This window comes from Salmo salar, chromosome 22 (genome assembly GCF_965601325.2).
Source record: "Salmo salar chromosome 22, fSalSal1, whole genome shotgun sequence".
Classification (NCBI taxonomy): Eukaryota; Metazoa; Chordata; class Actinopteri; order Salmoniformes; family Salmonidae; genus Salmo; species Salmo salar.
This window is the reverse complement of record NC_138312.1, coordinates 41031653-41059301: the sequence shown is the minus strand read 5'-3', so window position 1 is coordinate 41059301 and position 27649 is coordinate 41031653. Positions and strand designations below refer to the sequence as shown.

At 43.3% G+C, this 27649-nt stretch overlaps 1 protein-coding gene across 2 annotated transcripts in view; it reads right to left on the bottom strand.

Annotated features, from left to right (window-relative positions):
* LOC106583528 (receptor-type tyrosine-protein phosphatase gamma) overlaps nucleotides 1-27649 on the bottom strand; it is a 258643-nt gene that overhangs the window by 35879 nt on the left and 195115 nt on the right. The window contains exons 8-13 of one of the 2 annotated variants that reach the window (XM_045705290.2): nucleotides 17686-17884; nucleotides 9519-9691; nucleotides 4683-4791; nucleotides 4496-4545; nucleotides 3554-4322; nucleotides 1457-1595 (exon numbers count right to left, since the gene is read on the bottom strand). In XM_045705290.2, coding sequence (XP_045561246.1) covers nucleotides 1457-1595; nucleotides 3554-4322; nucleotides 4496-4545; nucleotides 4683-4791; nucleotides 9519-9691; nucleotides 17686-17884 — 1439 coding nt within the window. The remainder of the gene's footprint in view (nucleotides 1-1456; nucleotides 1596-3553; nucleotides 4323-4495; nucleotides 4546-4682; nucleotides 4792-9518; nucleotides 9692-17685; nucleotides 17885-27649) is intronic. The other variant, XM_045705291.2, reaches the window with a different exon arrangement.

Below are 27649 nucleotides of genomic sequence, written 5' to 3'. Positions count from 1 at the left end.
AAAACATTCTCAACTATCTACACACAATACCCCATAATGACAAAGTGAAAACATATTCACATCCCTGAGTAAATACTTTGTTGAACCAGATTTGGCAGTGATTACAGCTGTGAGTCTTTCTGGGTAAGTTTCTAAGAGCTTTCCACACCTGGATGTGCAACATTTCCCCATTATTCTTTAAAAAATTATTCAAGCTCTGTCAAATTGGTTGTTGATCATTGCTAGACAACCATTTTCAGGTCTTGCCATCAAAACTGTAACTCGGCCATTCAGGAACATTCACTGTCTTCTTGGTAAGCAACTCCAGTGTAAATTTGGCCTTGTGTTTTAGGTTATTGTCCTGCTGAAAGGTGAATCCATCTCCCAGTGTCTGTTGGAAAGCAGACTGAACTAGTTTTTCCTCTAGGATTTTGCCTGTGCTTAGCTCCATTCCTTAACGATTACAAGCATACCCATAATATGTTGCAGCCACTACTATGCTTGAAAATATGGAGAGTAATGTAATGTATTGGATTTGCCCCAAACATTACACTTTGTATTCAGGACAAAAAGTTAAATGCTTTGCCACATTTTTTGCAGGATCACTTTAGTGCCTTGTCGCAAACAGGATGCATGTTTTCTTTTCTCCTATCACAGCCATTACATTTTGTAACTGTTTATGTTACCATTGGCCTCATGGTGAAATCCATTAGCTGTTTCCTTCCTCTCCGGCAACTGCATGTATCTTTGTAGTGACTTGGTGTATTGATACACTATCCAAATTCTCATTAATAACTTCACAATGCATGAAGGGTTATTCAATGTATGCTTTTTGTATTTTAACCATCTACCAATAGGTGCTCTTCTTTGCAAGGCATTGGAAAACCTCCCTGGTCTTTGAGGTTGAATGTGTTTGAAATTCACTGCTCGAATGAGGGACCTTACAGAAAATAAAAAAATAAAACATAATTCCACTTTGACATTATGGGGTACTTACTGTGTGTAGGTCAGTGACCCCCCCAAAATATATTTTAAATTCAGGCTGTAACACAACAAAATGTGGAAAAAGGTGTGAACACTTTCCGAAGGCATACTTCCTTCAGATTGAAATACTGTCAACACTACTGTCAAACGGATTTGTAATGGACTGCCATAGACTCAATTAAAAAAGTAAACATTGGCCTTTGATTATATAACTTTTTTTACATGGTGGGGTCTGGAAAATGCACACACACCTAGCATGCATGACGAGGCAGAGCAGGGTGAGGGCTGAGACCACCACCAGGGGTCAGTAGGGGTTAGGGTTAGTAACCCAGTAATATAATAATATAACGTAATATATAATACCTCCAGTAGACCAGGACAGCCAGTAGCATGACGAGGCAGAGCAGGGTGAGGGCTGAGACCACCACCAGGGGTCAGTAGGAGTTAGGGTTAGTAACCCAGTAATATAATAATATAACGTAATATATAATACCTCCAGTAGACCAGGACAGCCAGTAGCATGACGAGGCAGAGCAGGGTGAGGGCTGAGACCACCACCAGGGGGACGATCCACTCCATCCTGCCCACCCCAGGGTGAGAGCTGCGGGTCATGTTGGACACACTAGTTCTGTCTGGAAAGGTGGAGGGGTGGAATGGGAGACATACACAGAGGATGTGTCAGACATCTACTCCAAAAACACTTTAACACACAAAAGTCAAATCAAAGTGAGATTATTCAGATTATTTGGGCCACTCATGGAAGCTTCAGCCTTCAAACAACCAATTCCACTTCAGAAAAAACTGTTTAGCTCCACTATTTATATATTTATACTGCTCTACCAAGCAAAAAGGCAGTAACTGCTCACAGTGTGGAACAGAGAAAAATGGCTTTTATTTACCTTGGTTTCACAGTAACTTTATGCAGTTACTGCTAAAATCACCCCAGTTTTCTTCAAAACACAGTACAATAGAGGCAGGATACTTGTCCACATGATTAAGCATGTATTTAATGTATCAAAAATGACATTAACTCATTTTCGACCAAATGAGCAGTTACTGTCTTTTTGCTTGGTAGGGCAGCATACATTTATTTCAGTGTGATGGCTTCATCAGTAGGGTGAGTTTATTTTATTGTATTTTAGTTACCTAGGCAAGTCAGTTAAGAACAAATTCTTATTTACAATGACAGTAAGTGACTAGGTTTACCCTGAGGCTTGGAGCACGACTCATCTAAAAAATGTTATTCAGAATGAATAAGGACATTTATAAGAGAGCATTGACAAACACTTTGTTATTCATGAAACAAATACCCTGCTTTACTTTTTCAGTTTTATTCCTGGCTGGTAGGCAGGCAGTTTGGTCTTGAAAATATGCCTCAGAGCATGCCCCAAACTAATGGCACCTCAGGCTAGGTAATGGCACCTTGGGCTAGGTAATGGCACCTCGGGCTAAGTAATGCCACCTCGGGCTAGGTAATGGCACCTCGGGCTAGGTAATGGCACCTCGGGCTAGGTAATGGCACCTCGGGCTAGGTAATGGCACCTCGGGCTAGGTAATGGCACCTCGGGCTGTAGAATAGTTCCATTACTTTCTCTAGGGCTCGCTCTGTGTGATATTATGGTGGCACTCAGAAATGTAGTTATTTGTCTCAGTCTATTGCCACATACTGAAGCTGGGGCTGGTCCCAAGGCTAATGTTTAAAATAGGCCCTGCCTGTCTCATATTTACTGTTGATATGCAGATTATATATATATATATATATATATATATATATATAATAACACAGCCTGTGGTAAGGGTGAACCAGAAAACTAAAATGACATTATATAGGTCTAAATATTGTGTTAAATATCTCCAGTGTACAACTATACTGAACAAAAATATAAATGCAACATGTAAAGTGTTGGTCCTATGTTTCATGAGCTGAAATAAAAGATCCCAGAAATGTTTCATAGCCACAAAAAGCCTATTTCTACGGACAACGAACACAATTGCATTTTATAAATGGGAATTTCAATTCCCAGAGATACCGTGATGAGATCCTGAGGCCCATTGTTGTGCCATTCATCCGCCTTCATCACCTCACGTTTCAGCGTGATAATGCACGTCCCCATGTTGCAAGGATCTGTACACAATTCCTGGAAGCTGAAAATGACCCAGTTCATCCATGGCCTGCATTCTCACCAGACATGTCACCTATTGAGCATGTTTAGGATGCTCTGGATCGACGGCATGTTCCAGTTCTCTCCAATATCCAGCAACTTCGCACAGCCATTGAAGAGGAGTGGAACAACATTTCACAGGCCACAATCAACAGCCTGATCAACTCTATGCAAAGGAGATGTGTCGCGCTGCATCCGATATTTTTTTTAAAGGTATCTGTGACCAACTGATGCCTATTTGTACTCCCAGTCATGTGAAATCCATAGATTATTGCCAAATTAATTTATTTCAATTGACAGATTTCGTTATATGAACAGTAACTCAGTAAAATCTTTGAAATTGTTGCATGTTGCGTGTATAATTTTGTTCAGTGTAGTTGTGCTAAAAAGAGGGAAATGATATGGGTTATACAGAGAGTTCTACTCACCAGTGTGGACAGAGAAAGGCCAAAGGCTCTTCTCCTCCCCACCAGTCTTTGGGGAGCGTGTTGGGCTCTGAGGAATCTGCATCTCTCTCTCTGCTGTGTCCTTCTTTGGCTGCACCGTGGGCCCTGAGCTACTGTCCACTCTAAAAAGTTGGTCCTCTCCTACACTGGGAGGCACAGTGGTGCTGTTAGCCACAGGCTCTCCCTGCCCCTGTCCTTTCTCTTTGGCTGTGGGGGTAGGGACATAGGCGGAGGGCACTTTGACCACGGTGCTGTTCATCTTTGTCTCCACCTCATCAGGCGCTGTCTTGTTATTCTTCTTCCTCCTGTCGTCTTCCCCTTCATCCTTCTCTTCCTCTCCCTCCTCCCCCTCGGCCTCCCTGTCCACCCCTGCCTCCTCCTCCGCTGTGGGGGTGTCCGTGTCAGAACCACCCTGACGGGCTGTAGGGAGCTCAGTGGAGGCCTGGGACTGGGCAGGCTGGCGGCTGGGGATGGGACCCGGGCCAGGATTAGACCCAGGGCTGGCTGCAGGGGCCTGGGTGGGCCAGAGAGAGCCAGGCAGGGAAGAGATGACCCCTCCGCTGAAGCCCAGGCCGGCCAGCAGTGTGCTGGTCACCACCGATGCCACCGTGGCCTGACTGCCGCTGGAGGATGGGCCGATACCCCCCGTAGCCATGGAGACAAAGGAGAAGGGGAGGCCAGAGGAGGTCCAGGTGGAGGAGCCGGAGCTGATAGGAGCCATGTCCGCCGAGGAGGCTGGGGAGACGGTGGGCTGGGGGAAAGAGGAAAGAGAGGGGGAGAGGGAAGGAGGTGGAGAAAACGAGAGAGAAAGTGAGAGAGAGAGAGAGTTAGAATCATGCCATATCAAATCATGTTGGATCATCACAAAATAAATTGTTATGCTGCCATCTTCTGGACAAGACAAATGATCTGTACTTTACTCACCATTCCAGTTTTCACTATCCGTGTTCCCTCAAATATCCTGGTGGTGTTAGCTGGAAGACCAAACAGAGGAAAATATTACACATGTTTTGGAACAAAGACAAGTGTTTGTCCTTAGTACTTAGGATTATGTGACTCCATCCATAGGGCTGTACTGTATATGCTGTGTTATGGTGTGTTGTGTGGTTACCGCTGAAGAGCAGTGTCTGGCTGAAGTCACTGCGTAGGTCTCTCTGGCACACTGCCTGGACTCTGAACAGATACAGGATGTCTGGAGACACGTGGGTTATCACTGCCTTCTGTAGGATGGACACAGAGGCAGAGAGAGCAAGAGAGAGAATGAGAGTCAGACAGACACACCCTGTCACAGAGTCCTGTACATATGGGACATCCACACTACATGGCCGAAGGGGAGATGAGAGGAGGGGATGTGAAACTAAGGGCTTGAGTGGTTTTCAATTGATTCAACTATGATTGCAGGAAGCCTGCAGTTCCCTGATATAACCCAGATAAGGACGGAGATTTAAAATAAAAATGGAAATGAAGTGGGCAGAGAATGGGGAAAGGGGGCTGATGTGAGGGAAGAATGAAGGAGTGTGGTGATATGGCAAAGGAAGAGAGAGAGAGCGAGATTGATTGTAGGCAAAGAGAGATGGATGTCTCTGCATCGTCTCTCCTGGGACAGTGTTTTCCTGCAGTCTATGTTTATTCCTTTTAAATGATTGATCACAGCCAAATCCTCCTCTGTATGGCCTCATATATACAGTTGAAGTCGGAAGTTCACATACACCTTAGCCAAATACATTTAAACTGAGTTTTTCACAATTCCTGACATTTAACCCCAGTAAAAATTCCCTGTCTTAGATCAGTTAAGATCTCCACTTTATTTTAAGAATGTGAAATGACAGAATAATAGTAGAGAGAATGATTTATTTCAGCGCTTATTTCTTTCAACACATTCCCAGTGGGTCAGAAGTTTACATACACTTAATTAGTATTTGGTAGCATTGCCTTTATATTGTTTAACTTGGGTCAAACATTTAGAGTAGCCTTCCACAAGCTTCCCACAATAAGTTGGGTGAATTATGGCCCATTCTTTCTGACAGAGCTGGTGTAACTGAGTCAGGTTTGTAGGCCTCCTTGCTCGCACACACTTTTTCAGTTCTGCCCACAAATGTTCTATAGGATTGAGGTCAGGGCTTTGTGATGGCCACTCCAATACCTTGACTTTGTTGTCCTTAAGCCATTTTGCCACAACTTTGGAATTATGCATGGGGTCATTGTCCCTTTGGAAGACCCATTTGCGACCAAGGTTTAACTTCCTGACTGATGTCTTGAGATGTTCCTTCAGTATATCCACATAATTTTCCTGCCTAAGGATGCCATCTATTTTGTGAAGTGCACCAGTCGCTCCTGCAGAAAATCACCCCCACAACATGATGCTGTCACCCCCGTGCGTCACGGTTGGGATGGTGTTCTTCGGCTTGCAAGCATCCCCCTTTTTCCTCCAAACATTACGATGGTCATTATGGCCAAACAGTTCTATTTTTGTTTCATCAGACCAGAGGACATTTCTCCAAAAAGTACGATCTTTGTCCCCATGTGCAGTTGCAAACCGTAGTCTGGCTTTTTAATTGCGGTTTTGGAGCAGTGGCATCTTCCTTGCTGAGCGCCCTTTCAGGTTATGTCGATATAGGACTCGTTTTACTGTGGATATAGATACTTTTGTACCTGTTTCCTTCAGCATCTTCACAAGGTCGATTGATTTACACTTTTCGCACCAAAGTACGTTCATCTCTAGGAGACTGAACGCGTCTCCTTCCTGAGCGGTATGATGGCTGTGTGGTCCCATGGTGTTTATACTTGCGTACTATTGTTTGTACAGATGAACGTGGTACCTTCAGGCATTTGTATATTGCTCCCAAGGATGAACCAGACTTGTGGAGGTCTACCATTTTTGTTCCGAGGTCTTGGCTGATTTCTTTTGATTTTCCCATGATGTCAAGCAAAGAGGCACTGAGTTTGAAGGTAGGCCTTGAAATACATCCACAGGTACACCTCCAATTGACTCAAACGATGTCAATTAGCCTATCAAAAGCTGCTAAAGCCATAAAAGAATTTTCTGGAATTTTCCAAGCTGTTTAAAGGCACACCCAACTTAGTGTATAAAACTTCTGACACACGGGAACTGTGATACAGTGAATTATAAGTGAAATAATCTGTCTGTAAACAATTGTTAGAAAAATTACTTGTGTCATGCACAAAGTAGATGTCCTAACCGACTTGCCAAAACTATAGTTTGTTAACAAGAAATTAATGGAGTGGTTGAAAAACGAGTTTTAATGACTCCAACCTAAGTGTATGTAAACTTCCGACTTCAACCGTATATATATATATATATATATATATATATATATATATATATATATATATATATATATATATATACACACACACACACACACACACACACACACACTACATGACCAAAAGTATATATACACACACACTACATGACACCTGCTTGTCGAACATCTCATTCCAAAATCATGGGCATAAAAATAGAACTGCCCCCCCCCTTTGATGCTATAACAGCCTCCACTCTTCTTGGAAGGCTTTCCACTAGATGTTGGTACATTGCTGCGGCATTGGTGCGGGGACTTGCTTCCATTCAGCCATTAGTGAGGTCGGGCACTGATTAGGTCTTGTTGGGCGATTAAGCCTGGCTCGCAGTCGGCGTTCCAATTCATCCCAAAGGTGTTCGATGGGGTTGAGGTCAGGGCTTTGTGCAGGCCAGTCAAGTTCTTCCACACCGATCTCGAGAAACGATTTCAATATTGCCCTCACTTTGTGCACGGTAGCATTGTCAACAATGCAGGGAAACTGTTATAGCCTCGCTACTGTATATAGCCTCGCTACTGTTATTTTTCACTGTCTTTTTACTGTTGTTTTATTTATTTACTTACCTATTGTTCACATAAAACCTTTTTTGCACTGTTGGTTAGAGCCTGTAAGTAAGCATTTCACTGTATGGTCTACACCTGTTGTATTCGGCGCACATGACAAATAAACTTTGATTTGATTTGTCATGCTGAAACAAGAAATGGCCTTGCCACAAACTTGGAAGCACAGAATCGTCTAGAATGTAATTGTATGCTGTGGTGTTAAGATTTCCTTTCACTGGAACTAAGGGTCCTAGCCCGAACCATGAAAAACAGCTCCAGACCATTAATCCTCCACCACCAAACTATACAGTTGGCACTCTGCATTGGGGCAGTTAGCAATCTCTTGGCATCCGCCAAACCCAGATTTGTCTGTCGGACTGCCAGATGATGAAGCGTGAATCATCACTCCAGAGAACACGTTTCCACTGATCCATAGTCCAATGGCAGCAAGCTTTACACCACTCCAGCCAACGCTTGGCATTGCGCATTGTCACGACTTCCGCTGAAGTCGGCCCCTCTCCTTGTTCGGGCGCCGTTCGGCGGTCGACGTCACCGGCTTTCTAGTCACCACCAATCCATGTTTACCTTTTCGTTTTGTTTTGTCTTGATTACACACACCTGGTTTCAATTCCCTTATTATGTTCCTTATTTAACCCTCTGGCTTACCTTTCTGTTTTGTCTGTGATTGTTCTTTGTCAGTGGTTGTTGGAGGTGTTTCTCCTCACACTGTTGTTTCCTGTTGGAGATTTTGCTTGTGTTTTTCTTGAGTAAACTAGACTGTTTTCACTCAAACCTGTGTCCTGCGCCTGACTCCGCTACGTCTCCAAACCCAGGTCATTACACGCATGGTGATCTTAGGCTTGTGTGCGGCTGCTCGGCCATGGAAACCCATTTAATGAAGCTCCTGACGAACAGTTCTTGTGCTGACGTTGCTTCCAGAGGCAGTTTGGAACTCGGTAGTGAGTGTTGCAACCGAGCACAGCAAATTTTTACGCACTACGCGCTTCAGCAGTTGCCAGTCCCGTTCTGTGGAGCTTGTGTGGCCTACCACTTCATGGCTGAGCCATTGTTATTCCAAGATGTTTCCACTTCCCAATAACAGCCCTTACAGTTGACCAGGGCAGCTCTAGCAGGGCAGACATTTGATGAACTGACTTGTTGGAAAGGTGGCATTCTATGATGATGCCATGTAGAACGTCACTGAGCTCTTCAGTAAGGCCATTCTACTGCCAGTGTTTGTCTATGGAGATTGTTTGTCTATTGGGTGTCCACATACATTTGTATATAGTGTATTTAGAGGATGAGACAAGTTAGGCTCCATTTGGCAAGTCTAAATAGTCGACACATCCAAGTTGGAAACTAATGTGAAGGCGTGAACTATATCAATAACAACCACTGGCTGAATGAGAAGACTGCCATGATGTCTTTAAAAATAGAACTTCACTGAGATCCCACGTTACAGTGACGGTACGAGCCAGACGTGGTGTGCATCTCACCTCTCACTGACACATTAGACTGGAGGGAGCTGAGCCCATCGGACACATCACAGTGGGAGTCTCGGTGCAGTGTGTGTGTCATGGATTGTTCTCTCTACCGCACGGCAAGCAGTACCGATGCACAAGTCTGGAACCAACAGGACCCTGAACAGCTTCTGTTAGTTAAATAGTTAACCAAATAGCTTCCCAGGACTATCTGCATTGACCCTTTTTGCACTAACTATTTTGCCTAGTCACTTTATCCTTACCTATATTTACATATCTACCCCAATGACCTCGTACCCCTGCACATTGTCTCAGTAGTGTTATCCCGTATATACTGTATAGCCAAGTTCTCGTTACTCATTGTGTATTTATTCCTCGCGTTATTATGTTTTCTATTATTTCGATTTTTTTCTCTCTGCATTGTTGGGAAGGGCCCGTAAGTAAGCATTTCACTGTTAGTCTTCCCCATGATGTTTACAAAGCATGTGACCAATAAAATGTGATTTGATTTGTGACAGACAGACCTGGAGTGTCTATTTCCAGCCAGGCAACTGTGACCGACTGACAGTCTGTACAGCGTTCTCTGTCTGTGTGTCTCACCATGTTCTGGTCCCCAGTCTTCTCGTAGGCCACGTCACTCTTCATCCAGCTGTAGGAGACCATGAAGCTGGTGATAGGCGGGTGGTAGACCACTAGCGGGCGCTGCCAGCTCACCACCAGGGCAGTGCCGTTCAGTGGCTGGATCTTCATGTTGACCGGGGCACTGCTGCAGACTGGTGAGGGAGGGATGTGGGGGGGAGGAGGGAAGGAGGTGTGTGGGGGGGGGGGGGGGGGGTTGAGGAAGGACAATCAGAATGGAGAGGGAAGGAGGGGTGAAAGAGAGTGAAGAGGAATGAGGAGACGGAAGGATTGAGAGAGAAAACGGTAAACACATTATTTATTTGACAATAAAAACCACCCTGGGCGGAAGAGGATAGGATAGAGAGAAAGAGCAAGAGAAAGCCTTGAAGACTTGTTTTTCTGATGAATGAAGTGATGATGGTGACAGAAACAGGTAAAAAATAAAAGGATTCACTCGGAGCGGCGGACTGCTGGTTGTGTACATCTCACCAGCTCTGTCTGATCTGATAATGGCAAGGTGTGTGTGTTTGTGTGCTACATGCGTGGGTCGCAGGCAGCCTGAGGAGAAACTACATATTTTATTACTGTCTGACTGCTGACTCATCCAGCCGTTGGTTTCCAGAGGAGCAGCTTTAACCAGACTGAAAGAATACATAAGCTCATAAAGACACTAGCCTTGAGCCTCAATACACAGGGCTCTGGTATAGTACAACAAACCAGTCTCTAGGGTACTGGATGGAGCGATAGAGGGATGGAGGAGTGGAGAGACGGAGATAGAGGGATGGAAGAAGGAGGAAGTAGGAATGGAGGGATGAAGAAATAGAGAGATAGAGGGATATAGAGATGGAGGAAGTAGGGATGGAATGGTGGAGAGCTAGAGAGTTAGAGGGATGGAGGAAGGTGGGACGAAGGATTGGAGGGGTGGAGGGATAGAGACCAGGGTCTGTAGACTGGAGGAGTGAATGTGTGTGATGAATCTGAAACAGGAGTCAGGCATGTGTGGTGTTGTTGACAACTTCTTTAGTCATCTTCAGTGGTTCTATATTTAAGTGAGTCAGTCGTCTCATCTGTGGTACTAGAGAATAGATCAGAGAATGACTCACTCACACACTGTATGGCTGCAGTACTATACATAACCTCAAGGTGGTGATGTAGGCTACAGTATGGTCACCGTATGGTCACCGGAAAGACATCCATATCCATGTGTCCTTCCTTCCTTCCTTCCTTCCTTCCTTCCTTCCTTCCTTCCTTCCTTCCTTCCTTCCTTCCTTCCTTCCTTCCTTCCTTCCTTCCTTCCTTCCTTCCTTCCTTCCTTCCTTCCTTCCTTCCTTCCTTCCGTCCTTCCGTCCGTCCGTCCGTCCGTCCGTCTGTCTGTCTGTCTGTGCATGGAATGTTGAGTTACTAGACAACGGATTAAGAAGCTGTCTACAACCAGTTTCAAGGCAGGAAGCTCTATGTTTTCTGTCTTAGATTGCTCCATTATTCCACTGAAAAAATTATGTGAAAGTAGTGTGAATTATGTATACATGAAATGGAGGTGGGACGTGAGGAGAGGGTTAGGTTGGGTGAGAGATGGAGGAGAGGAGAGAGGAGAGCAGATAGGAGGAGAGAGGAAAGGAGAGAAGAGGAGAGAGGAGAGCAGAGAGGGCGAAAGCAGAGAGGAGAACAGATAAGAGCAGAGAGGAGTGAGGAGAGCAGAGAGGAGGAGAGAGGAGAGCAGAGAGGAGGAAAGAGGAGGCGAGAGGAGAGCAGAGAGGATGAGAGAGGAGAGGAGAGCAGAGAGGAGGAGAGAGGAGAGCAGCAGAGGAGAGCAGAGAGGAGAGGAGAGCAGAGAAGAGGAGAGAGGAAAGCAGAGAGGAGGAGAAAGGAGAGCAGAGAGGAGGAGAGCAGAGGAAAGGAGAGGAGAGCAGAGAGGAGAGCAGAGATGAGAAGAGATGAGAGCAGAGGAGAGCAGAGAGGAGAGCAGAGGAGCGCTGAGGAGAGCTGAGGAGAGCAGAGGAGAGCAGAGAGGACAGCAGAAAAGAGGAGGGAGGAGAGCAGAGGAGAGGAGAGAGAAGAGAGGAAAGGAGAAGAGTGCAGATAGGAGGAGAGGAGATCAGAGAGGAGAAGAGAGGAGGAGAGGGGCTATTATACTGTATCTACATACAGTTGAAGTGGGAAGTTTACATACACTTAGGTTAGAGTCATTAAAACTTGTTTTTCAACCACTCCACAAACTATAGTTTCAACCACTCCACAAACTATAGCTAGGACATCTACTTTGTACATGACACAAGTCATTTTTCCAACAATTGTTTACAGACAGATTATGTCACTTATAATTTACTGTATCACAATTCCAGTGGGTCAGAAGTTTACATACACTAAGTAGACTGTGCCTTTAAACAGCTTGGAAAATTCCAGAAAATTATGTCATGGCTTTAGAAGCTTCTGATAGGCTAATTGACATCAATTGAGTCAATAGGAGGTGTACCTGTGGATGTATTTCAAGGCCTACCTTCAAACTCAGTGGCTCTTTGCTTGACATCTTGGGAAAATCAAAAGAAATCAGCCAAGCCCTCAGAAAACAAATTGTACACCTCCACAAATCTGGTTCATCATTGGGATTTCCAAACGCCTGAAGATACCACGTTCATCTGTACAAACAATAGTACGCAAGTATAAACACCATGGGACGATGCAGCCATCATACCACTCAGGAAGGAAACGCGTTCTGTCTCCTAGAGATGAACGTACTTTGGTGCGAAAGGTGCAAATCAATCCCAGACCAACAGCAAAGGACCTTGTGAAGATGCTGGATGAAACAGGTACAAAAGTATCTATATCCACAGTAAAACGAGTCCTATATCGACATAACCTGAAAGGCCGCTCAGCAAGGAAGAAGCCACGACTCCAAAACCGCCATAAAAAAAGCCAGACTACGGTTTGCAATTGCACATGGCACAAAGATCATACTTTTTGGAGAAATGTCCTCTGGTCTGATGAAACAAAAATAGAACTGTTTGGCCGTAATGACCATCACTATATTTGGAGGAACAAGGGGGAGGCTTGCAAGCCGAAGAACACCATCCCAACCGTGAACCACGGGGGTGGCAGCATCATGTTGTGGGGGTGCTTTGCTGCAGGAGGGACTGGTGCACTTCACAAAATAGATAACTTCATGAGGAAAGGAAAATGATGTGGATATAATGAAGCAACATCTCAAGACATCAGTCAGGAAGTTAAAGCTTGGTCGCAAATGGGTCTTCCAAATGGACAATGACCCCAAGCATACTTCCAAAGTTGTGGCAAAATAGCTTAAGGACAACAAAGTCAAGGTATTTTAGTGGCCCTCACAAAGCCCTGACCTCAATTCTATAGAACATTTGTGGGCAGAACAGAAAAGTGTGTGTGAGCAAGGAGGTCTAGAAACCTGACTCAGTTACACCAGCTCTGTCAGGAGGAATGGGCCAAAATTCACCCAACTTATTGTGGGAAGCTTGTGGAAGGCTACTCGAAACGTTTGACCCAAGTTAAACAATTTAAAGGCAATGCTACCAAATACTAATTGAGTGTACACTGCGTGCACAAATGTTAGGCAAATTGTATTCCTCGAGATTCATTTTACTGTTCAACAAACACAATGCTCTCAGTCAATCCAAAATGTTATTGAACCTCAAACCTGAATGTTCAACAAAGGAAAAGTGAGTTTTGTCTTTCTCAGGGAAATATATAAGTGTACACAATTATTAGGCAACTAAATTACAAAAATAATTTCTCTCAACTCACTTGTTGACTCTCAATTTTTAGAGTAAGTGTAACAGATAAGTAACACAAAACGACAATTATATAACATTTTTGGCCTTTCAAAAATATTCAGTGACCAAAATAGCCACCCTTATTTTCAAGAACTGCCATGAGCCTTCCATCCATGGAGTCTGTCAGTTTCTTGATCTGTTCACGATCAATTTTCGCTGAAGCAGCAACCACAGCCTCCCAAATGCTGTTCAAAGAGGTGTATTGTCTTCCCTCACTGTAAATCTCACGTTTGAGAAGGGCCCACAAGTTCTCAATAGGATTTATGTCAGGTGAGGAAGGGGGCCAGGTCGTTATTCAGGCATCTTTGAGGCCCTTGCTGGCTATCCAAGCAGTGGAGTACTTGGATGCATGTGATGGAGCATTGTCCTGCATAAAGATCATGGTCTTCTAGAATGCTGAGGACTTCTTCCTGTACCACTGTTTGACGAAAGAATCTTCCAGAAACTGGCAGTAGGTTTGGGAGTTGAGTTTCAGTCCATCTTCAACCTGAAAAGGTCCAACTACCTCATCCTCAATGATAGCAGCCCATACCAGTACCCCTCCTTCACCTTGCTGGCACCTGACTCAAAGTGGTGCCCTGTATCCATTACTGATCCAGCCACGGGCCCATCCATTTGGTCCATCAAGAGTCACTTTCATTTCATCTGTCCATAAAACCTTTGAAATATCTGTCTTCAGGTATTTCTTTGCCCAATCTTGACGCTTCATCTTGCGAATCTTATTCAGTGGTGGTCTTGTTTCAGTCTTCTTGACCTTGGCCATGTCTCTGAGCACTTGACACCTTGTACTTTTGAACACTCCAGGTAGGTTGCAGCTCTGGAATACGGTGGCACTGGAGGATAATGGGTTCCTGGTAGTTTGACGTTTAACTCTTCTCAAGTCTTTTGCAGTTAATTTGCGCCTTTTCTTCCCCATGCGTTTTTTGCGCCCCAGTTGACTATTCGCAACAAAACGTTTGATTGTCCGGTGGTCACGCCTCAATAGTTTAGCTATTTAAAGAGTGTCGCATCTGTCTGAAAGGCATTTTTTGGCTTTTCAGTGTCAGTTAAATCTCTTTTTTTGGCCCATTTTACCTGAGGTAATGAGGCTGCCTAATAATTATGCACACCTTGATATAAGGTGTTATTCACTTTCGCCACACCCTCCCTCATTACACAAATACATATATCCTGAAAATGATTAAATCCAATAAGCGTTCAAGTTTATATGGTTTGGAGTTCGAAAATGTGAATAGAAATAATGATAAGATCAGAATACTAACTTGCCTAATAATTGTGCACGCAGTGTATGTAAACTTCTGACCCACTGGGAATGTGATGAAAGAAATAAAAGCTGAAATAAATAATTCTCTCTACTATTATTCTGTCATTTCACATTCTTAAAATAAAGTGGTGATCCTAACTGACCTAAGACAGGGAATGTTTACTAGGATTAAATGTCAGGAATTGTGAAAAACTGAGTTTAAATGTATTTGGCTAAGGTGTATGTAAACTTCCGACTTCAACTGTATATATCAGTAGACCCAGGGATCAGAGAGGATACGTCTGAGAGAAAGGGAGAGAGAAAATGGGACAGAAATGGAAGAGGAAATGGAAGAAAGATGAGAGAGAGACAGAGCAATTTCACAACTTAATTTGTATGACAATTTTTTGTGTGCATATTAATGATGATTACTCAGTCATGTAGCCCGTTACAGCGCTAGCTCCCACTTCATCACAATCACTCCCATTCAATTCTCTCTGCCAGCCACACTCAAAACAAAGAGAGCTGGCATTTAAAGAGGCAGGGGCCTTTCTGGATGAACTCGACCGGTTTTAGCGGAGCCTCAACTAGAGGTCGACCGATTAATCGGAATAGTTTTCATAACAATCGGAAATCAGTATTTTTAGACACCGATTTGGCCAATTTTTTATTTTTTTTTAACCTTTATTTAACTAGGCAAGTTAGTTAAGAACAAATTCTTATTTTCAATGACGGCCTAGGAACGGTGGGCGCCTTGTTCAGGGGCAGAATGACAGATTTTTACCTTGTCAGCTCGGGCATTCAATCTTGCAACCTTATGGTTAGCTAGTCCAACGCTCTAACCACCTGCTTTACATTGCACTCCACGAGGAGCCGGCCTGTTACGCAAATGCAGTAAGAAGCCAAGGTAAGTTGCTAGCTAGCATTAAACTTATCTTATAAAAAAACAATCAATCAATCATAATCACTAGTTAACTACACATGATTGATGATATTACTAGTTTATCTAGCCTGTCCTGCGTTGCATATAATCGCTTAGGTACACGTTGCTCCAACCATAAACATCAATGCCTTTCTTAAAATCAATACACAAGTATATATTTTTAAACCTGCATATTTAGTTAATATTGCCTGCTAACATGAATTTCTTTTAACTAGGGAAAATGTGTCACTTCTCTTGCAAACAGAGTCAGGGTATATGCAGCAGTTTGGACCGCCTGGCTCATTGTGAACTATGAAGACTATTTCTTCCTAACAAAGACAGCCGACTTCGCCAAACGGGGATGATTTAACAAAAGCGCATTTGTGAAAAAAAGCACAATCGTTGCACGACTGTACCTAACCATAAACATCAATGCCTTTCTTAAAATCAATACACAGAAGTATATATTTTTAAACCTGCATATTTAGCTAAAAGAAATCCAGGTTAGCAGGCAATATTAAGCAAGTGAAATTGTGTAATTTTGCATTCATTGCACGCAGTCAGGGTATATGCAACAGTTTGGGCCGCCTGGCTCATTGCGAACTAATATGCCAGAATTTTACGTAATTATGACATAACATTGAACGTTGTTCAATGTAACAGGATTATTTAGACTTAAGGATGCCACCAGTTAGATAAATTACGGAACAGTTCCGTATTGCACTGACAGGAAAAACGATTTGTTTTCGAGATCATAGTTTCCGGATTCGACCATATTAATGACCTAAGGCTCGTATTTCTGTGTGTTATTATGTTATAATTAAGTCTATGATTTGATATAGCAGTCTGACTGAGTGATGGTAGGCAGCAGCAGGCTCGTAAGCGTTCATTCAAACAGCACTTTTTTGCGTTTGCTAGCAGCCCTTCGCAATGCATTGCGCTGTTTATGACTTCAAGCCTATCAACTCCCAAGATTAGGCTGGTGTAACCGATGTGAAATGGCTAGCTAGTTAGCCGGGTGCGCGCTAATAGCGTTTCAAAGTCCCTCACTCTGAGACTTGGAGTAGTTGTTTCCCTTCCTCTACATGGGTAACGCTGCTTCGAGGGTGGCTGTTGTCAATTTGTATTATATTAAGTTAAAATAAGTGTTCATTCAGTATTGTTGTAATTGTCAGCAACAGCCAAATCATGGTGGTTGAAGATATCCCTCTAGTGGTGTGGGGGCTGTGGTTTGGCAAAGGTTTCTTCCTAGGTTTTGGCCTTTCTATGGAGTTTTTCCTAGCCACCGTGCTTCTACACCTGCATTGCTTGCTGTTTGGGGTTTTAGGCTGGGTTTCTGTACAGCACTTTGAGATATCAGCTGATGTAAGAAGGGCTATATAAATACATTTGATTTCATTTGATTATTACAAATAAACAAAAAAATAAAAATATCGGCCGATTAATCGGTATCGGCCCGGGTTGGTCCTCCAATAACCGGTATCGGCGTTGAAAAATCATAATCGGTCGAACCCTAGCCTCAACTAACAATGTCAATAATGCAAAATAAAGCAGTGAAAAATATTTTATTCAAAGACAAAGAAAGGCAATAAACAACTGAAAGACTGATTGACTGAATAAACGTATGAGTGAATGTTGATTCAAATAATCAAACTAATCATAAAGCTTCAATAATTTGAATCAGCTGTGTAGTGTTAGGGCAGAAACCAAAACGTGCACCCCTTGGGGTCCCCAGGACTGAGTTTGTGAAACACTGGTATAGACAAACGACAGGCACTAAGTGAAAGACCGAGTGGCATGGTGAGAAGAAGCGTAAGGTCAGATCAGATCAGCTATATTGGTACCTCTGGATGTGTCTGGTGACTGACTGACTGACTGACTGACTGACTGACTGCATGTAAGAGAGTGTATAGTGTGGTACCTCTGGATGTGTCTGGTGACTGACTGACTGACTGACCGACCGACCGACCGACCGACTGACTGCATGTAAGAGAGTGTATAGTGTGGTACCTCTGGATGTGTCTGGTGACTGACTGACCGACCGACCGACCGACCGACCGACCGACCGACCGACCGACCGACTGACTGCATGTAAGAGAGTGTATAGTGTGGTACCTCTGGATGTGTCTGGTGACTGACTGACTGACTGACTGACTGAATGTAAGAGAGTGTATAGTGTGGTACCTCTGGATGCGTCTGTGATGCCGTCTGTACCTAGTCCCTGGCTGTCAGTCAGGTCCCTCTGCCAGGCATCTTTAACAGCGGACTTCAACACCTCCCTGTTGTCCAGGTCCTGGAGGGGTCTGTAGTTGTTTCTCAGGTACTCTACTGACTTCACATGGTCCTGCTGCTCAGTGGTGAAGATGGAGTAGAACGCCTCCAGCTAGACAGAAGAAGAGTGAGAGAGGGATAGGCTTCAGTAAGGCAGAAGCAGTGTGTGTGCATGTGCATGTGCGTGTGACTGTTTTGCTTGTGTGTGTGTTGCATGTTGGTTGGAGGGGGTGCATGTGTGTGTCCCTGAAGCAAAGGACATAAACGTGCCTCTGTTCTGCTCAACTGGCTCCAGGAGTGTGTAACATTTCAATGGGGCAAATGTTCTGCCATCGATCTGTTTGACTGATGCCCTGCAGAGCGCTGTAATGACTAACCATTAAAGACGGGCTAGAATCAATTTCTTCTATCGACGGATGGAAAAATGAATTACGTATTCATAAGAGACCATATATGAATGCCATAAAACATTGCAGTACACAGTCAATACTCTGCGTCCAGTGATCCAATACAGAACAAAGGATTTGTCCTCTGCTGCAGGTTTGTGAACATATCTCATCCGGAGCTCTTCAAACATGCAATGTACATTCAAGGAGATATGTGAATATATGTGTATATAACCAAGTGTTGCACATACTAAGATAATCCAAATAAGATCATAAGACCATGTCTTACTGAGAAAGGATTATTAAAAGCCAAGCACTTGATGTGCTATTTATTATCCTTTCTACAGTAGCAGTATATTTATAAAGCAGCTGGGAAGTTTTATTTATCTCGGGGTGCATGTCAGAATCAGATTTGAAAACCTTTTATCAGGCCAACTTTGCTCCTCTTTTAACTCGTTCTAAGGACGATTTGGAATGCTGGTCTTTGCTACACCTCTCCTTAGTCGCAATAATTAATTCTATTAATATGAATACTCTCCCTAAATTCTTATATCTCTATTGGTGCCTACTGATTTTTCTTCCCAATACGTTTTTCAAAAAGATTGACAGCCTAATTCTAACTTTTATATAGGACAAAAAGCCCCTTATGATAGGAAAACAGCTTTTGCAGAGGCTTAGACCAGACGGCGGTCTAGCGCTACCGGATTTCAGATTCTATTATTGGGCTGCTAACCTTAGGATCATTCACTACTGGTTGCAGAGCAGAGAGATATTCCCACCCCCAATTTGACTAGAGATGGAGGCCGTCTCATCTATACCGGCATCATTGTCTTCCCTCACTCACTCCTCCGTTACAGGCCCTTACTCCTCCTTCAACAAAAATATATGTGTCAAAACAACATTGAAGATCTGGAATCAATTTAGCCACCACTTTGGGTTTCAGACAACCTCTTCTTTGGCTCCGGTAGCCTCAAACTCAGCTTTTTCCCCATCAATGGTTGATGGTGCTTTCTCAACATGGTCTAGTCTCAGTATTAAAAGATTCAGAGAGCTATATTAACAATACATTTAGTACGTTTGAACAATTATTATAATTTCTTTACATATCCGGAGTTACGTCCACAGCATAGATCCCAGATTCCTCACCCTTCCTGGTGAAACACAGTTTGACACATTTCTTATCCCACTTCCTACTCTGAAAGGCACCTTGTCAATAATCTATAGTCAAATTTGCTCACTACAAACCACCTCATTAAACAATATTAAATCCTCATGGGAGGAGGAACTGGGTGAGGAAATATCTGATGAACTATGGGAAGGGCCACTCAAAAGGGTACATACCTCTTCTATTTGCGCTCGGCATGGTCTCATTCAATGCAAGCTCATTCATAAGACCCACTGGACCAAAGCAAGATTGTCCAAAATTTACAAGGATGTGAACCCTAATTGTGTACGATGTAACCAGTCTCCTGGTAATCATGTACACATGTTTTGGTGTTGCCCATCTCTTGTTGGTTTCTGGAAAGACATCTTTAACACACTCTCAGAATTAAGCGGCACACAGATCAGATCAGATGTCTCTGGGCCTACTCACTGCCACAGTCATACTCTGGACCTAGTTTTGTCCCGTGGAATAAATGTTGTGGATCTTAACCTGTTGGGGATAGGGGGCAGTATTTGCACGGCCGGATAAAAAACGTACCCGATTTAATCTGGTTACTACTCCTGCCCATTAACTAGAATATGCATATAATTATTGGCTTTGGATAGAAAACACCCTAACGTTTCTAAAACTGTTTGAATGGTGTCTGAGTATAACAGAACTCATATGGCAGGCAAAAACCTGAGAAGATTCCTTACAGGAAGTGGCCTGTCTGACAAGTTCTTGTTCTTCTTGGCTCTGTTTATTGAAAACTGAGGATCTTTGCTGTAACGTGACACTTCCTACGGCTCCCATAGGCTCTCAGAACCCGGGAAAAAGCTGAATGATGTAATTCCAGCCTCTGGCTGAAAAACATTAGCGCGTTTGGATAGTGGCCGGTCAGAGTACCATCAGACTGAGGCTCGTGCACAAGTCGACCCCATGTTTTATTTTCTTTCGTCTTTGAACGTAAACACGCTTTCCCGGTCAAAATATTATCGCTTTTTTACGAGAAAAATGGCATAAAAATGGATTTTAAACAGCGGTTGACATGCTTCGAAGTACGGTAATGGAATATTTCGAATTTTTTTTGTAACGAAATGCGTCGTGCGCGTCACCCTTCTTTACCATTCGGATAGTGTCTTGAACGCACGAACAAAACAGAGGATATTTGAACATAACTATGGATTATTTTGAACCAAACCAACATTTGTTATTGAAGGAGAAGTCCTGGGAGTGCATTCTGACGAAGAACAGCAAAGGTAATAACATTTTTCTTATAGTAAATCTGACTTTGGTCAGGGCTAAACTTGGTGGGTGTCTAAATAGCTAGCCCTGTGATGCCGGGCTATCTACTCAGAATATTGCAAAATGTGCTTTCACCGAAAAGCTATTTTAAAATCGGACATAGCGAGTGCATAGAGGAGTTCTGTATCTATAATTCTTAAAATAATTGTTATGTTTTTTGTGAACGTTTATCGTGAGTAATTTAGTAAATTCACCGGAAGTTTGCGGGGGGTATGCTAGTTCTGAACGTCACATGCTACTGTAAAAAGCTGTTTTTTGATATAAATATGAACTTGATTGAACAAAACATGCATGTATTGTATAACATAATGTCCTAGGGTTGTCATCTGATGAAGATCATCAAAGGTTAGTGCTGCATTTAGCTGTGGTTTGGGTTTATGTGACATTATATGCTAGCTTGAAAAATGGGTGTCTGATTATTTCTGGCTGGGTACTCTGCTGACATAATCTAATGTTTTGCTTTCGTTGTAAAGCCTTTTTGAAATCGGACAGTGTGGTTAGATTAACGAGAGTCTTGTCTTTAAAATGGTGTAAAATAGTCATATGTTTGAGAAATTGAAGTAATAGCATTTCTAAGGTATTTGAATAACGCGCCATGGGATTCAACTGGCTGTTGAGTAGGTGGGACGATTTCGTCCCGCCGACCCTAGAGAGGTTAATGTTTTTCCCCATAATCCTGGACTATCGGACCACCATTTTATTACGTTTGCAATCGCAACAAATAATCTGCTCAGACCCCAACCAAGGAGCATCAAAAGTCGAGCTATAAATTCTCAGACAACCCAAAGATTCCTTGATGCCCTTCCAGACTCCCTCTGCCTACCCAAGGATGTCAGAGGACAAAAAGAGGAACTCAATTTAACCTTGCGCAATACCCTAGATGCAGTTGCACCCCTAAAAACTAAAAACATTTGTCATAAGAAACTAGCTCCCTGCTATACAGAAAATACACGAGCTCTGAAGCAAGCTTCCAGAAAATTGGAACGGAAATGGCGCCACACCAAACTGGAAGTCTTCCGACTTGCTTGGAAAGACAGTACCGTGCAGTATCAAAGAGCCCTTACTGCTGCTCGATCATCCTATTTTTCCAACTTAATTGAGGAAAATAAGAACAATCCGAAATTTCTTTTTGATACTGTCGCAAAGCTAACTAAAAAGCAGCATTCCCCAAGAGAGGATGGCTTTCACTTCAGCAGTAATACATTCATGAACTTCTTTGAGGAAAAGATCATGATCATTAGAAAGCAAATTATGGACTCCTCTTTAAATCTGCGTATTCCTCCAAAGCTCTGTTGTCCTGGGTCTGCACAACTCTGCCAGGACCTAGGATCAAGGGAGACACTAAAGTGTTTTAGTACTATATCTCTTGACACAATGATGAAAATAATCATGGCCTCCAACCCTTCAAGCTGCATACTGGACCCTATTCCAACTAAACTACTGAAAGAGCTGCTTCCTGTGCTTGGCCCTCCTATGTTGAACATAATAAACGGCTCTCTATCCACCGGATGTGTAACAAACTCACTAAAAGTGGCAGTAATAAAGCCTCTCTTGAAAAAACCAAATCTTGACCCAGAAAATATAAAAAACTATTGGCCTATATCGAACCTTCCATTCCTCTCAAACATTTTAGAAAAAGCTGTTGCGCAGCAACTCACTGCCTTACTAAAGACAAACAATGTATAGGAAACGCTTCAGTCTGGTTTTAGACCCCATCATAGCACTGAGACTGCACTTGTGAAGGTGGTAAATTACCTTTTAACCTGTTGGGTCTAGGGGGCAGCATTTGCACGTCTGGATAAAAAAAATGTACCCGATTTAATCTGGTTACTAATCCTACCCAGTAACTAGAATATGCATATACTTATTATATATGGATAGAAAACACTCTAAAGTTTCCAAAACTGTTTGAATGGTGTCTGTGAGTATAACAGAACTCATTTGGCAGGCAAAACCCTGAGACATTTTCTGACAGGAAGTGGATACCTGATGTGTTGTATTGACTTTAAACCTATCCCATTGAAAAACACAGGGGTTTAGGAATATTTTGGCACTTCCTATTGCTTCCACTAGATGTCACCAGCCTTTACAAAGTGTTTTGAGTCTTCTGGAGGGAGATCTGACCGAACAAGAGCCATGGAACGGTGATGTCCCATTAGACACCTGGCGCGCTACTTCATGTTGGGTACCCTCGTTCCAATACGTTATAAAAGACTATGCATTCGTCCACCTTGAATATTATTCATGTTCTGGTTAAAAAAGGCCCTAATGATTTATGCTATACAACGTTTGACATGTTTGAACGAACGGAAATATATTTTTTCCCCTCGTTCATGACGAGAAGTCCGGCTGGCTTACATCATGTGCTAACGAGACGGAGATTTTTGGACATAAATGATGAGCTTTTTTGAACAAAACTACATTCGTTATGGACCTGTGATACCTGGAAGTGACATCTGATGAAGAGAATCAAAGGTAATGGATTATTTACATAGTATTTTCGATTTTAGATCTCCCCAACATGACGTCTAGTCTGTATCGCAACGCGTATTTTTCTGGGCACAGTGCTCAGATTATTGCAAAGTGTGATTTCCCAGTAAGGTTATTTTTAAATCTGGCAAGTTGATTGCGTTCAAAAGATGTAAATCTATAATTCTTTAAATGACAATATAATATTTTACCAATGTTTTCTAATTTTAATTATTTAATTTGTGACGCTGACTTGACTGCCGGTTATTGGAGGGAAACGATTTCCTCAACATCAATGCCATAGTAAAACGCTGTTTTTGTATATAAATATCAACTTGATAGAACTAAAAATGCATGCATTGTCTAACATAATGTCCTAGGAGTGTCATCTGATGGAGATTGTAAAAGGTTAGTGCATCATTTTAGCTGGTTTTATGGTTTTGGTGACCCTGTCTTTGACTTGACAAAACATTACACACAACTCTTGTAAATGTACTGTCCTAACATACTCTAAATTTATGCTTTCGCCGTAAAACCTTTTTGAAATCGTAAAACGTGGTTAGATTAAGGAGATGTTTATCTTTCAAATGGTGTAACATAGTTGTATTTTTGAAAAATTTGAATTTTGACATTTATTTGGATTCAAATTTGCCGCTCTTGAAATGCACCTGCTGTTGATGGAGTGCACCACGGGTGGCACGCTAGCGTCCCACCTAGCCCCAAGAGGTTAATGGCATCAGACCAAGGCTCTGCACCTGTCCACGTGCTCCTAGAGCTTAGTGCTGCTTTTGATACCATCGATGACCACATTCTTTTGGAGAGATTGGAAACCCAAATTGGTCTACACGGACAAGTTCTGGCCTGGTTTAGATCTTATCTGTTGGAAAGATATCAGTTTGTCTCTGTGAATGGTTTGTCCTCTGACAAATCAACTGTAAATGTCGGTGCTCCTCAAGGTTCCGTTTTAGGACCACTATTGTTTTCACTATATATTTTACCTCTTCGGGATGTCATTCGAAAACATAATGTTAAATTTCACTGTTATGCGGATGACACAGAGCTGTACATTTCAATGAAACATGGTGAAGCCCCAAAATTGCCCTCGCTAGAAGCCTGTGTTTCAGACATAAGGAAGTGGATGGCTGCAAACTTTCTACTTTTAAACTCAGACAAAACAGAGATGCTTGTTCTAGGTCCCAAGAAACAAAGAGGTCTTCTGTTGAATCTGACAATAAATCCTGATGGTTGTACAGTCGTCTCAAATAAAACTGTGAAGGACCTCGGCGTTACTCTGGACCCTGATCTCTCTTTTGAAGAACATATCGAGACTGTTTCAAGGACAGCTTTTTTCCATCTACGTAACATTGCAAAAATCTGAATCTTTCTGTCCAAAAATGATGCAGAAAAATTAATCCATGCTTTTGTTACTTCTAGGTTGGACTACTGCAATGCTCTACTTTCCGGCTACCCGGATAAAGCACTAAATAAACTTCAGTTAGTGCTAAATATGGCTGCTAGAATCCTGACTAGAACCACATTTTTTTTTATCATATTACTCCAGTGCTAGCCCCCCTACACTGGCTTCCTGTTAAAGCAAGGGCTGATTTCAAGGTTTTACTGCTAACCTACAAAGCATTACATGGGCTTGCTCCTACCTATCTTTCCGATTTGGTCCTGCCGTACATACCTACACGTACGCTACGGTCACAAGACGCAGGCCTCCTAATTGTCCCTAGAATTTCTAAGCAAACAGCTGGAGGCAGGGCTTTCTCCAATAGAGCTCCATTTTTATGGAATGGTCTGCCTACCCATGTGAGAGACGCAGACTCGGTCTCAACCTTTAAGTCTTTACTGAAGACTCATCTCTTCAGTGGGTCCTATGATTGAGTGTAGTCTGGCCCAGGAGTGTGAAGGTGAACGGAAAGGCTCTGGAGCATCGAACCACCCTTGCTGTCTCTGCCTGGCCGGTTCCCCTCTCTCCACTGGGATTCTCTGCCGCTAACCCTATTACAGGGGCTGAGTCACTGGTGTTCTTCCATGCCGTCCCTAGGAGTGGTGCGTCACTTGAGTGGGTTGAGTCACTGACGTGGTCTTCCTGTCTGGGTTGGCGCCCCCCCTTGGGTTGTGTCGTGGCGGAGATCTTTGTGGACTATACTCGGCCTTGTCTCAGGATGGTAAGTTGGTGGTTGAAGATATCCCTCTAGTGGTGTGGGGGCTGTGCTTTGGCAAAGTGGGTGGGGTTATATCCTGCCTGTTTGGCCCTGTCCGGGGGTATCATCGGATGGGGCCACAGTGTCTCCTGACCCCTCCTGTCTCAGCCTCCGGTATTTATGCTGCAGTAGTTTATGTGTCGGGGGGCTAGGGTCAGTCTGTTATATTTGGAGTATTTCTCCTGTCTTATCCGGTGTCCTGTGTGAATTTAAGTACAGTGGGGAAAAAAGTATTTGATCCCCTGCTGATTTTGTACGTTTGCCCACTTACAAAGAAATGATCAGTCTATAATTTTAGTAGGAGGTTTATTTGAACAGTGAGAGACAGAATAACAACAAAAAAATCCAGAAAAACGCATCTCAAAAATGTTATCAAATGATTTGCATTTTAATGAGGGAAATAAGTATTTGACCCTTCTGCAAAACATGACTTAGTACTTGGTGGCAAAACCCTTGTTGGCAATCACAGAGGTCAGACGTTTCTTGTAGTTGGCCACCAGGTTTGCACACATCTCAGGAGGGATTTTGTCCCACTCCTCTTTGCAGATCTTCTCCAAGTCATTAAGGTTTCGAGGCTGACGTTTGACAACTCGATCCTTCAGCTCCCTCCACAGATTTTCTATGGGATTAAAGGTCTGGAGACTGGCTACGCCACTCCAGGACCTTAATGTGCTTCTTCTTGAGCCACTCCTTTGTTGCCTTGGCCATGTGTTTTGGGTCATTGTCATGCTGCAATACCCATCCATGACCCATTTTCAATGCCCTGGCTGAGGGAAGGAGATTCTCACCCAAGATTTCACGGTACATGGCCCCGTCCATCGTCCCTTTGATGCGGTGAAGTTGTCCTGTCCCCTTAGCAGAAAAACACCCCCAAAGCATAATGTTTCCACCTCCATGTTTGACGGTTTGAGATGGTGTTTTTGGGGTCATAGGCAGCATTCCTCCTCCACCAAACACGGCGAGTTGAGTTGATGCCAAAGAGCTCCATTTTGGTCTCATCTGACCACAACACTTTCACCAGTTGTCCTCTGAGTCATTCAGATGTTCATTGGCAAACTTCAGACGGGCATGTATATGTATTCTTGAGCACGGGGACCTTGCGGGCGCTGCAGGATTTCAGTCCTTCACCGCGTAGTGTGTTACCAATTGTTTTCTTGGTGACTATGGTCCCAGCTGCCTTGAGATCATTGACAAGATCCTCCCGTGTAGTTCTGGGCTAATTCCTCACGGTTCTCATGATCATTGCAACTCCACGAGGTGAGATCTTGCATGGAGCCCCAGGCCGAGGGATATTGACAGTTCTTTTGTGTTTCTTCCATTTGCGAATAATCGCACCAAATGTTGTCACCTTCTCACCAAGCTGCTTGGCGATGGTCTTGTAGCCCATTCTAGCCTTGTGTAGGTCTACAATCTTGTCCCTAACATCCTTGGAGAGCTCTTTAGTCTTGGCCATGGTGGAGAGTTTGGAATCTGATTGATTGATTGATTGCTTCTGTGGACAGGTGTCTTTTTTACAGGTAAGAAGCTGCGGTTAGGAGCACTCCCTTTAAGAGCGTGCTCCTAATCTCAGCTCGTTACCTGTATAAAGGACACCTGGGAGCCAGAAATCTTTCTGATTGAGAGGGGGTCAAATACTTATTTCCCTCATTAAAATGCAAATCAATTTATAACATTTTTGACATGCGTTTATCTGGATATTTTTGTTGTTATTCTGTCTCTCACTGTTCAAATAAACCTACCATTAAAATTATAGACTGATCCTTTCTTTGTCAGTGGGCAAACGTACAAAATCAGCAGGGGATCAAATACTTTTTCCCCCCACTGTATGCTCTCTCTAATTCTCTCTTTCTCTCTCTCGGAGGACCTGAGCCCTAGGACCATGCCACAGGACTACCTGGCATGATGACCACTTGCTGTCCCCAGTCCACCTGGCTGTGCTGCTACTCCAGTTTAAACTGTTCTGCCTGCGGCTATGGAACCCTGACCTGTTCACCGGACGTGCTACCTGTCCCAGACCTGCTGTTTTCAACTCTCTAGAGACAGCAGGAGCGGTAGAGATACTCTCAATGATCGGCTATGAAAAGCCAACTGACATTTACTCTTGAGGTGCTGACTTGTTGCACCATTGACAACTACTGTGATTATTATTATATGACCATGCTGGTCATTTATGAACATGTCCTGTCCCCTTAGCAGAAAAACACCCCCAAAGCATAATGTTTCCACCTCCATGTTTGACGGTGGAGATGGTGTTCTTGGGGTCATAGGCAGCATTCCTCCTCCATGAAAAATCTTGGCCATGTTCTGTTATAATCTCCACCCGGCACAGCCAGAAGAGGAGTGGCCACCCCTAATAGCCTGGT